The 12,266-nt window shown below is 46.0% G+C and overlaps 1 protein-coding gene across 6 annotated transcripts in view; it reads left to right on the top strand.

Annotated features, from left to right (window-relative positions):
* Positions 1 to 12,266, top strand: part of LOC129381972 (uncharacterized) — a 227,328-nt gene that overhangs the window by 59,948 nt on the left and 155,114 nt on the right. For all 6 annotated transcript variants that reach the window (XM_072284862.1, XM_055065289.2, XM_055065290.2 and 3 more), the window contains one exon: positions 4,300 to 4,359. In XM_072284862.1, coding sequence (XP_072140963.1) covers positions 4,300 to 4,359 — 60 coding nt within the window. The remainder of the gene's footprint in view (positions 1 to 4,299; positions 4,360 to 12,266) is intronic.

Below are 12,266 nucleotides of genomic sequence, written 5' to 3' on the forward strand. Positions count from 1 at the left end.
GTTCCCAACTACTTAAGCTTGGCTTCCACACGTTGCTGATCCGAAACAAAAGAACTCGAAGCTATTCTATGGGGCTTCCCTCCCCACGCTCACAAGCATATCCTTGTAGACACTCTGACGCTTCTTTGTTATCAGTTGCAAGAATACTCCTTTTCTCTTTGTTTGCATCATGAACCAGAGACGACTCATTTTTTTTTCATCGTTTTCCGTTCCTTTTTACTTCTTAATGACATGGAGTACTCGATAAATTTGCAAGACAAACTAGCTCCTCAATGACCATCGAAGGACCACCGTAAATATTTTACTGCACTTAACGCACTTGGAGGTCACCGAACATTGGTATAAGTCTTCTTGCGCACTCCTGATAGTTACTCTCATCTAATCGCACTGCATTCGTCGCTATTACAATAGCGTCCTTTCTTATTCCACGCGCTGAAGTCACCTGATCTGGCGAACCCGTCATGATTTTTGAAGGAGTGCTGCTTCTTCCGGCTGCAGTCATTTCAAATCTATTCATGCACATTGAGTGATTCGTTGAAATGGCTGCTAGGCACTGCACTTTTTTTTCATTCGAACTTCTAGCCCAGCTTCTGCGTAAAAATCTGCTTCTCGAAGTTGTCAGATTCTGCTGCACAAGTTCTAATGAGTCGATTTTTACCTGTAGCAAATCAGCTTGTCTACGTTGACAAGAGCCGGCTTTTTGCCAGGAACAATGCGTGCCTACGCCTAGATGCGCATACGCCAGCGAATGATAAGATCAACTGATTAATCAAACAGCAGTCGCTGCTGGCAATCTTCTGCGAAAGCTTTGCGGAAACTCAACAGCTTCCTTTTCGGTTCTTTTCGCGGTCACATCGACGGTAACACCACTATGAAGTGGTGTGCAAGGTCATTCTTTCTCGTCATCAATGTCTTCGTGAGGCGTGTGACATCGCATAGCAAACGGCATAATACTAATACTGTACTTTCAATGATCACTCCCAAATATTTTCGTCTCGAAGCTGGAATCTTTGAAGCCGTCATCGCTACTGTGGTATAACAGGTCTAACTTCAATGCCCTAGTGACTTCAAGGTCTCAATATTCAAGAAAGATGTCACCCCTCAGTCTTCAGGTGGATATCAGGGATTACCTCATCGTCCAGTCTTTGTGAACCTCGAAGTTATCGTCAAATCAAAAATCTAGTGGGTGGGCGAACGTACCATTGTCTCTCTTAGTCCGAGGACTGGAATGACAGGATGTGCCTCGTGAAGCTCTGTAGACACCACAGCCTTGCGACCCTCGGACCGTAAAGCGGCAGGGCATTGTGTCATATGAGTGAGAGTCAAATTGACGATCCTCTCGCCTCACGAAACTCCACACAATGACCACCACCACGTCAATCCGTGGCCTCGCAGTCTTGGCAAAGCCCCTGCCGCAGTCTCAATGCCCGAACTCCACCACCAATGCTTCCTCGTCTTCTTCCTCTCGTTGATGCCACTCTAATCTCCGTATTGATGATGTCAGTGTCTGGAGCCAGGCGGTCATCGTGTTCTATATAAAACACCCTTCAACCATGCTTCCAAGTTGTAACGAGCAAAACAGACGCTTTACATTGACCAGTGATGGTTGAGGCCGCGTACATGAGGGCAGCCGGCTGAATACGTTGGCTGGTACATTTCATTGCATGTCTCTGTCATAGAGGGCCTAGCTCTAGTTACTAGTAGCATGATTAAACCACTGGGTCTGAGTAGCCGCCATAGAAAATTCACTTTTCAACACTGGAAATTCCGACTGAGGGATTTTGGTATAAGGCTGAACCGGCTACCGATACAGTAGTATTCAGTATGGACAGACCAAATAATGAGGCAAGTATTCCACGCTAGAGCTGACCTTGGTCTGAAAAGGTGAAGCCGAAAGTTAGCACAAGCAATCTTCTTTAGATTGCAATCAGTATTCTGGCGCCGCCATGCACCCATGGGCCGAGTTTGCAGGGTCCCAATGATATTTGTGAACTTTACCACAGCAAACCAGCAGCCGCGATCGCCGGCCTCAACGAGAGCAGGGCCCAAAAAGCACCAAAATAGCAGTATGCTACAAGACAGAAGCAGACGGATAGAACAGCCCAGTATTGCAAAGACCGAAAGTTGACGAATGACGTTTTGATCTAGAGCTGCCTGCTGTCTTACTGCCACCAGACCTGCAAGTAATAGGCCCGCGTGAACACCACGTCACCGTCTTCGAAGCATCCGACGATTTACCGGTATCGATCGCAACTATTTAAGCATGACTGGATAGCGCCACGTGTAAAATCACCGAGCTATAGCCGTTCAAGAGTATGTAGTAGTGCTTGAAATCGACAATCATTAACGCGACCTGCGTGACTACTGCCAAGACGTCGTACACTGCATTGTAAAGGAAAGCCTTCCGCCCGCACCTCTCGAGAGGCTCAGTGCCTGACTTTGATATCGTTGCCGCCTGCATGATGGCGAAAAACTAACACTACGCTCGTTCCCTTTCATGGCTAGTGCATCCCACTTGCCGCCAGTTACCACACTCCACGCTATACAGCGTGTCCGAACTATCATGCACCAGGACTTGAATATACGCAAATGGCACTTAGCGGGACAAAACCAAGGTAATCTTGTTCGCCGTCGCTTGGAGTAGACAGGCAATTTTTCGTATTCCGCCTAAATACATAATTAGTCTTAAATATTCACCTCACATATCATAAGTAGATGACAATTGTAGAGCATCACGAAAAACTGCCGAAACAGCTTTCTGTTGCTCAATACGTGCTACATAAAAGTGTCTTCCGAGCGTGAAAGAAGCCCGCAAATACACGCAAATGATTACACGCAACGTGCCTCGGGCGGACAATTGCGAGGCTATTTTGTGTGTCTTCGCGGGCTTCTTTCACGCTCGGAAAAAACAACTTTATGCAGCAAGTATTGAGCAGTACAGGAGTTTTTCATGTCGCTCTACAGTTTTCCCATTGACACTTTTCATCGAATTAAAGTACTTGAGAGGTTGGTAAATAGTACTAATTATGCAAATAGGCGAAATTCAAAAAAAAAAAATTATCTGAGTATCTCCAAGTGACAGCCAACAACATTAGCTTGTCGTTGTCCAGCATGTGGCGTTTGCATATTTTTCAATCTTGGTGCATGGTAGTTGAGACACTGTGTATATGCTACTTCATACTGCTACAAAAATAGCCACCCCAACAACGTTTGATTGCGATAGCATATATATGGACGTTCCAGGCGCACTTATGCCGTTGGCGTCGTCGTCACCGTGATGGCCCATATAAGTTCCAAGGGCGACAACTTCGTCGCCGTGCGAGTGACAGCGTGCGAGCGTGAGCCGACCATGGCGGTTCTTCTCGCTGACTCATTCTCGCCCTAGGGAGGAAAGTAGAGAGTAAGCGCGCCGTTTTCCTTCGCGCAAATGGCACAAGGTGAAAGGGAGGGATGAGGGTGTCCACTCCGGCGTGTGCTGCGTAAGGGGCAGCCGCGCGGGCCCTATCTTGAAAGCGACCTCCCATGTTTGCTCTATCTTCGCCGGTTAGTTCCTGTTGAAGCGAGAGGCAGCACGAGGGCCATATCACTGCCTGCTGCTGCCGCACTTCAACATTCCAGCGCTTTGTCAGTGAGTTTGAGCAGTTATAAAGCAACTGTCTTTACTTCGTACAGCTGTCTACCAATTTGCTATGGCAATCAGTGGTTCCCCTTTCGCACGAAACTGCGACTATTCTTTACTACTCTTCATTTATTTGGAAAATCGCAGCACTGTGAACGTGTTGTTCTAGGAGGAATACAAGACGAATAAAAAAGCATTTCAGTCATCCGGGCATAAAACAACTTGTCTACAAAAATATATACTAACATAGCAACACTACCACGTGGGAATAATGCCTTGAAATGAATGAAAGTCTGCTACAATCTGGCATTCTTCAACGCTACTCGGGAGCTCATTTACAGCCAAATAGTGGGACAATGAAAATCTTGAAAGCATCCGCAGGACACTGTTCCTCACTGAAAGGCTCCATTTCCCGGTGAGCTTCTTCCGTTGACAGAAGGCGTTACATAGTTGATAACAAGCAAGGAATTGCATTTTTTTTCCATTGGCAAAGCATACCAGCCCATTCGAAGTGCTCTTCTAAGGCTAGAAATATGCTATGCCACTACGTACATGACATATGACACTGCCTTCTTCACAATTCATTGTAACCTTCCTTGAATGCGGCTGTCTTTATTCTCCGAAGAAATGCGCGGAAAATGATACCTCAGCCTGTTTTATGACCGTTTATCTCGTTTCAGATGTCGCAAATGGAAAATCCGAGTCTCATCCCTATATTAGGTGAGACTAGGGGAATGAAGGTAAGCGAGCTTGTTCTTGGTATAGCGTTAGGCAACTACGTAAACAAGCCCGTTGTGCCCTTTGTAAGGCGGCCGTTAAGCGCTTAGAAGATGAAAAATTCCACAAGCCCGATGATGTCGGTGCTTCTCAGAGCGCTAATAACCACTCGCACTGAGTGTCGGAATGGCGGTGAATGTAATGGGTGAACAGAAAAGGATACCGAAAAAAGGAAAATGCTACTTCTATGGCAGAGCGCTCAACTTATATTTGATTTTATTTGAGTAATTTGTTGTCCTCTGCAAAACGAGCCATGCACGCGTAACAGCAGTTAAGATTTTTACGTAATAATAAGCAGTGGCCTTGCCTGTCTAAAAATTAATGATCTTTGCTTTTTAGGAACACGTACGATATACTCGCCTAGATTTCTGACGCAGAAATCTTTCAGAATAAGCTTTTCTGTTGAGTATTCGCTTTAGGACTAGATAATGTGTTTTCTAACAGCAACGAAAGACCACAGTGCTTACAGTGCAATGACAGGTTGCCAGCTGGGAAACAGTCTGTTATGCTCGCTCTTCCTACCATTGACACAACGATCCGGATGACCAACATGCGCATTCCCATTCAAAAATGGAATCTTGTGCACAGCACACAGGCTTGATTTTGTATGCGTGTTCACATGTGTCTTTTCAGATTTCCTTATCTACCCCGCATACAACTGGCACTCAATTACAAACGCTATTATTACGCGGTACATGGTCATTTGCGATAACTACGTAGAAATGCGTCTCTGATTGACGTTACTCATCCGTTATCTGGTGTGTTGGGGGACGAAGTTTGACCTAAATAAACCTATTTATATGTCCAACGCCCTTTCTTTTAATTTAGTGTTTGCCTTCCACTACATATGTCAGTATATTCTACGAGTTTTGCACCATGTTCACTGGCAACCGCATGCGGCGAACTATATTACAAATCGTCCTGCAAGCTACCCTCACCAGGACTCACGCCTCTACATTTCTTCGTTGCGATCGCAATTACCAAATATATTACGTATAGTACGTAATACTACGTTTAATATAATTACGTTTCACTCTATATATGCAATAAGTGAATATAGGATATCGTTACAAAGGAAAATCTCACTACCTAATTCGAGAGAAGAGAAGCTGTTACGCAAATATTTTGACAAAACATGTGTCGCGCATTCACATACGGAAGTCATGGGACAATCGATTGCGCGTATAAATTTCATGATCGCTTGTAAAAGTGTATGACTATTTTTAGCTCTCGGAAGGTGTGCACTAACACTACTTCATGCGAGGACCGAAGCTGCCACAAGAAACCCAATGTTGCGGACTGAATATAAGTAGATGTCTACAAAAAATAACTGGAAATACCTGCCAAATATTCTGATGGCATCCTGAGCCTTTCATCAGTTTGCAGACGCATAATAGGTAATGTGGATATTTAGACTACGAATTCTTTTTATAACTTTACGCAAGCTGAAATACATATCTGTATGTTACCCGCAAACTAGAGAAAATTTTGCTGTTGTGTTTCTTAAGGCCTTTCTGCGTACAAATACTAACGCCGGCGACATTCATCGCGTCATCACTTATATAATAAACAATACAAATTCCGCAAATAAAATCAAGTTCTCAGTTCGTGTTGATCGTAACAGCACGAACAGAGAACTTGACTTCTCTGTGCTTCCCTTACTATTGACGTAAACCGGTATCTTATAACCGATTCGCTTTTCAAGAAAAGTTGTTTCACCTACAAAAATGTTTATTTCTCCAAAGTTTCGTACACGGAACCCATCATAACATATAGTTTACTCGAGAGGTAGATGTTATTAAACACGAAAAAATTAATGTAGGCGGTAAGCTCACTTACGGGTGGAATGCTTGGTAAAAGCAAAAGAAATACAATAAATTATAGCAGAAGGAAAAGAAAAGGGGTCGTATTCACAAATACTCTTACACTACAATTGTCTTTACGAGATCATTTGAGCAAACCCGTTTGCCGACCATGGCATTAGCGAAGGTGCCTGGCCAATGGAAAAGGCCACTTATGAGTAAAATGCTTTGCAAGTTCTGCCATAGTTTCATCATTACAAGTCAAACTTTTACATTAAAAATGCCAAAGCTTTTTAAAGGGCCACTGAAGCATCCCTTGAACTTAAGGAAAAGACACATTCCGCTAGTAGCATACGCTGCTATAAAGATCTAAGCCAAACTTTGCAGCCTGCGGAGCTCGTAAATCTTTCAAGCGGAGCGGAAAGTAACGTTTATCTCAACCGCTTTTCTTTTCTACAGGAACCCTCTTCTCACTGTTTTCAGGATGCTTTATTTCGTAATATAGTGGATTCTGATACGCTGCTGCTATTGGAGAATCATAATCATCATCGTCATCATCAACCTGGCTACGCCCACTGCAGGGCAAACGCCTCTCCCATGCTTCGCCAACTACCCCGGTCATGTTCTAATTGTGGCAATGTTTTCCCTGCAAACTTCTTAATCTCATCCGCCCACCTAACTTTCCGGCGCCCCCTTCACCGCTTCCCTTCTCTTGGAATCCATTCCGTAACCCTTCATGACCATCGGTTATCTTCCCTCCTGATTACATGTCCTGCCCATGCCCATTGCCGTTCCTCGATTTGAAGTAAGATGTCATTAACTTGCGTTTGTTCCCTCACGCAATTTGCTCTTTTCTTGTCCCCTTAACGTTAAACCCATCATTCTTCTTTCCATAGCTTGTTGAGTCGTCCTCAATTTAAGTAGAACGTTTTCGGAAGCCTCCAGGTTTCTGCCCCGTACGTGAGTACTGGTAAGGCACAGCTGTTGTACACTTTTCTTTTGAGGCATAATGGCAACCTGCTGCTCATGATTTGAGAATGCCTGCCAAACGCACCCCAGCGCATTCTTATTTTTCCGATTATTTCAGTCTCATGATCCGGATGCGCGGTCACTACCTGCCCAAAGTAGATGTATTCCCTTACCACTTCCAGCGCCTCGCTACTTATCGTAAGCTGCTGCTCTCTTCCGAGACTGTTAACCATTACTTTAATTTTCTGCAGATTAAGTTTTCGATCCACCCTTCTCCTTTGCCTCTCCAGGTCATTGAGCACGCATTGCAATTGGTCCACTGAGTTACTAAGCGAGGCACTGTCATCATCGAATCGCAAGTTACTAAGGTATTCCCCATTAACTCTTTTCCCAAATTCTTCCCAATCCAGGTTTCTTAATACCTCCTGTAAACATCAACAAAGAAGGGTGTTTGGATGAGTGTGCTTCATCCCCCTTCTGCTACGTAATTTATTTATGCAGTTTTTCAAACAGGCGTGTGCGAACATCTGCTTTCAAATTCTTATATTATTTGCGTTCCGGTAGAAACTGGCTATATTATACACGCTCAATTGTGGCCGCCCGCGACCACGCCGCTTGTCGGTGTCGTGATAATCCGGTCTCGGTAATTTTGTCTACTTTTTGAAAGCCAACTCGCCTCAAATCACGCGAAGCCTTAGGACAAGCAACAAGCGCACTTATCAGCACGCCCTCACTTTTAACCGCTCTTGGTTAGAGGCCTTGGCAGACCGCTTCGCAAAGAGATTAAAACGACAAAGCTGGTCCGCTACAAGTAGCACAGCCATGCAAGAGCGTGTATGCGCGATATCGCAGTCTAGCCCAGTAGTACACAAAGAGAACAACTGCATGTATGTAGATGCTGCCTAGTGTGCGTGGCTTGCTAAATTTGAAGGCACCGGCTGGTGTTGCTCCGGCCGTACCAATTGCACGGGGAGAGCGTCACTTCAGAGATGGGCGTGGCCGGCTGCTCCTCCGCACAGCGGCGCTCGCAGCCAATGGCTATTGAATTAAGTGGTGTAAATTCACTAATGACTGAAGCAAGGATGCCCAGTCTCTCCATTTTTGTTCACGATTTATGTTAAGGGCACAGAATGAGAACTGGAAAGCAGGCAATCAGTATTTGACTTATTGTACACACGTAATGGACAAATGGCGCTACAGAAGGTTCCCGCACTGATGTTCGCGGACGACATAGAGCTTCTAGCGGACAGTGCAAGTCATTTACAGACACCGGTCAATAAATGTGGCAACGCAACGAGAAATTAAGACCTTAAATTTCGCACATAAAAATCGGGAGTTGTGATCTTTATTTAAGAGGCGAGTAGCGGCGTGGTTTTGATTCAACAGCAAGTCGTATCCATAGTCAAGCAATATGAATACGTTGTCGTATACATAAACGAAGGAAAGACTTTCTCAAGCACCCACCAAGATAATCTTAATATAAAAGGGAAGTAGAATGCGACCATAATAAAACATAGAGCTATTTGGGGCCAAAATAAATATTGCCACGGGTACAAAACTATTACCACGGTGTATTTACAAGGCGTATATATAGACAGCAGCCGAGAATCCCGAGAGGCTGTTGCCACTTCGTCGTCTTCACCGTCGACGATCTATTTCTCTTTTCTCACCGTAACATTACTCCCGGATGAAAAATCACCGTCGTGGTGCTTCAGACGGGGCCGTCGGTAAGGGCATTGTAAGGCTTAAGCTGAGACACGTGTATGACGTCAGGTGATGTGGAACCAGGTGGCATGACGGAGGTCACGGGGATAATAGCGTAAGTGACATTGGCCACTTGTCGTAGAGCACGGTAAGGGTATTTATAGCACGGAAGGAGTTTCTCGGAGAGCCCCACTTGGCGGCAAGGGGACCAAAGTAGCTCGAGAGAGCCTGGCGAAGAGTGTGTGTCACGATGGCGGCGATTGTAAGCGTGCCGTTGAGATTCCTGCGATGCCAACAGACGCGCACGGGCAAGCTGACGCGCATGGTCAGCGTGGGCGATGGCGTCGCGGGTATACTCGGTCCTGGAATCCTGTATGAAGCCAAGTGAAGTGTCCAATAATAATACAGGGTCACGACCGAAGAGTAAGTAAAATGGGGAATACCCAGCAGTATGGTGGCGTGATGAATTATAGGTGAACGTGACATAAGGGAGCGCCACATCCCAGTACTTGTGGTCGGATGAAATGTACTTCGATAGCATCTCAGTAATGGTCCGATTAAGTCGCTCAATAAGACCGCTGGTCTGGGGATGGTAAGAGGTAGCTAGTTTGTGCTTGGTAGAACATGAGCGTAGGATATCGGCGATGACTTGGGACAGAGAAAAGTGCGGCCGTGGTCAGTAAGGAGCTGTCGTGGGGTGCCACGTACTAAAATGATATCCCGGAGTAGGAAATCTGCGACGCAGGTCGCGCAGCTCGTGGGAAGGGCCCGAGTGGTGTCATAGTGCGTCGTGTAATCAGTAGCGACAGCGATCCATCTGTTGCCGGAGCTGGACTCGGGGAAAGGGCAAAGGAGATCCAAACCCTGGCGAAAGAATGGCTCAGGTGGAATGTCGATCGGCTGTAAATACCAGGCAGGAAGCGTTGGTGGCTTTTTGCGATGTTGACAGGGCTTACAAGAACCTACATAGCGCTGTACGTAGCGCGCGAGGCCGGACCAGTAGAAGCGGCGGCGCACGTGCTTTTAGGTGCGAGCAAACCCACGGTGTCCGGCAGTCCGGGCGTCATGAAGCTCCTTAAGCACCGTTGAGCGGAGGTATTGAGGAACGACAAGGAGAAGGGGAGGCGCGTCGGGATGAAAACTGTGTTGGTGCAATGTCCCGTCGTTGAGAACGAACCACCCTAATGACGGATCAGTAGGAGCAGATTACATTCGGTCAGTGAGGGTCCTCAAAGTGGCGTCATGGCGTTGCTCGTTGGCCATGTCCAAAATCTGGGAAATGGAAAGAACACTTGCGGAAGCATGTATGTTGGCGTTGGCGGGCGTGCTTACAGGGTAACTGAACAAGGAGTCGGCGTCCTTGTGTAGGCGGCCAGACCTATTCACCACCGAATAGGACTACTCTTGTAACCGCAAAGCCCATCGTCCAAGCCTCCTTGGGGAAACTTTTAGGGACGAAAGCCAAGAGGGAGCGTGGTCGTCCGTTGAGGTAGAACACGACATTGTCCAGCATTATGGTCGGATCCCACTGCTCACCTTGCTGACGTGTTCTCACACCTTAACCCATTCTTCTACGTCAACACCATCGAGGCCGGTGAACTTACCGAGGTCTTGCGGCTTAGGTAGAGCAAATTACTGGGTATGCGTAGTCGGCATTGCAATTCCAGATGCGGTGCCTTCCACTGGAAGCATGGTCCCAGGCTGGCTGAAACGTCCACTTCGGAGCTCCGTGGCGAAGACGCGTACCCCGCACCTCCACCAAAATGTCACGGGTATAAAACTATTTACACGGTGTATTTACAAGGCGTATATAAGCAGCAGCCGAAAATCCCGAAAGGCTGTTGCCACTTCGTCGTTTTCACCGTCGACGACCTTGTTCTCTTTTTCCACCGTAACAATGTGAGGGGGTGCGTGGAATCTGGAAAGGAGTAATGCTGCCAGCGCTGTAGTTCGCAAATGCCATTCTGTGCCTGAAATAGGATATTTTGTCGTGGTTGGAAGTTAACGAAATATTGGTTTGGGGAGCTAAGGTTAAAAACACAAATGAAGCTGTGCAAGGGGAACATGGGTGGGGCCTCGTTAAAGTGAGGGAAGCGCAGAGAAATATTAATTTTGAACACTGAAGAACATAGATTAACAGTAATGGGCGGCTAATGTGCAGAAGTTCCTGTACCTAACAATTGTGAACCCAGAAATGAGGAATAGGTCAAGAAACTTCGCAGCCAAGTGCAGGTTAATTGATCGTGTATATAGACAATCACGAAAAATCAGAAAGAAAGTGAGAGAGACAGAGACAGAGAATTAGACGCAATAGAATGACGAAAAGGACGACGGAGATTTACAATAATGGCAAAAAAGAAATTAGAAGGGAGAACCTGTACGATGCAACGAAGGCTAGTGCCTTGCTTTTTGAAGCTCGAGCTGGGATCGTAATGTTAAAAAGAAACCGTAGCAAATAATTTCCATTTGATGAGGGATGTGTTTGCTCCAGAAAAAATCCGGAGCCCACTGCGCGCATCCTAATTGAATGTAAAGCCATTCACCCAGCGAGACATGTATGCAACGTACACCTTCCAAAAGCGCCTAGATTTAGAGTGGATGGAAGTATCAACTGGTCAGCGAACGACATAAGCAAAATGTTTTTGTACTACTGGTACAAAGAAAGCAGGGAACAGACTGACCCAACCAGATCCGTTGCAGGTATAGGCAGCGGTTCAAGGCAGAGGAGACGAAAGATATCTGTACAGGAATGTTTGTGGGAAAAACATTGGTGACATACCTGAGTAACTAAATCAGGCTGGGTGACGATTTGACCCCACCCCATTTCAAATGGGATGCCACTCAATGATGATGATCATGATATATTCATGCATCGGGGAGCCTGTCAGGTGCTCTGGTATTCTTACCGCGGTTTTGATAAGGCCAGAAACGGATGTTATTCCGCTGCTTTATGATATTTTACGGCTGAATGTATAGGAGGGGCAATGTACCTACTGGAGCCTATTTTGTCAAATGCGTTTAATTCTTTTTTCCGCGGTTATACACCCGATACTTTCAAGGAAGTACGTAGAGGTGGAAAGTCTCTGCAATACATCGTCATATGCTGGAAACGCAATGTGTTTGTGAATTTGCGGTATTTTAGGCACGTTTATCATTTTGCGTTGAAGTTTCAGAGTTTGCTCGCCAAAGCATCCAGTTCTAAAACAGTATCGCCAGCTGCTATCGGGGCATGCCTTCGTCTCTGCATTTCACCGTTGTGATATGGCGTGAATTAGGACGTAGCACGACCCGCCAAGACAAACCTGCTGTGATCGCCCATGTACTTAGATTTAGCTGAAAGTTACAGAACCCTCAGTAGCCGAAATTATTTCAGAGCTCCGCTACGACATTCTTCA

This window comes from Dermacentor andersoni, chromosome 10, assembly GCF_023375885.2.
Source record: "Dermacentor andersoni chromosome 10, qqDerAnde1_hic_scaffold, whole genome shotgun sequence".
NCBI classification, from domain to species: Eukaryota; Metazoa; Arthropoda; class Arachnida; order Ixodida; family Ixodidae; genus Dermacentor; species Dermacentor andersoni.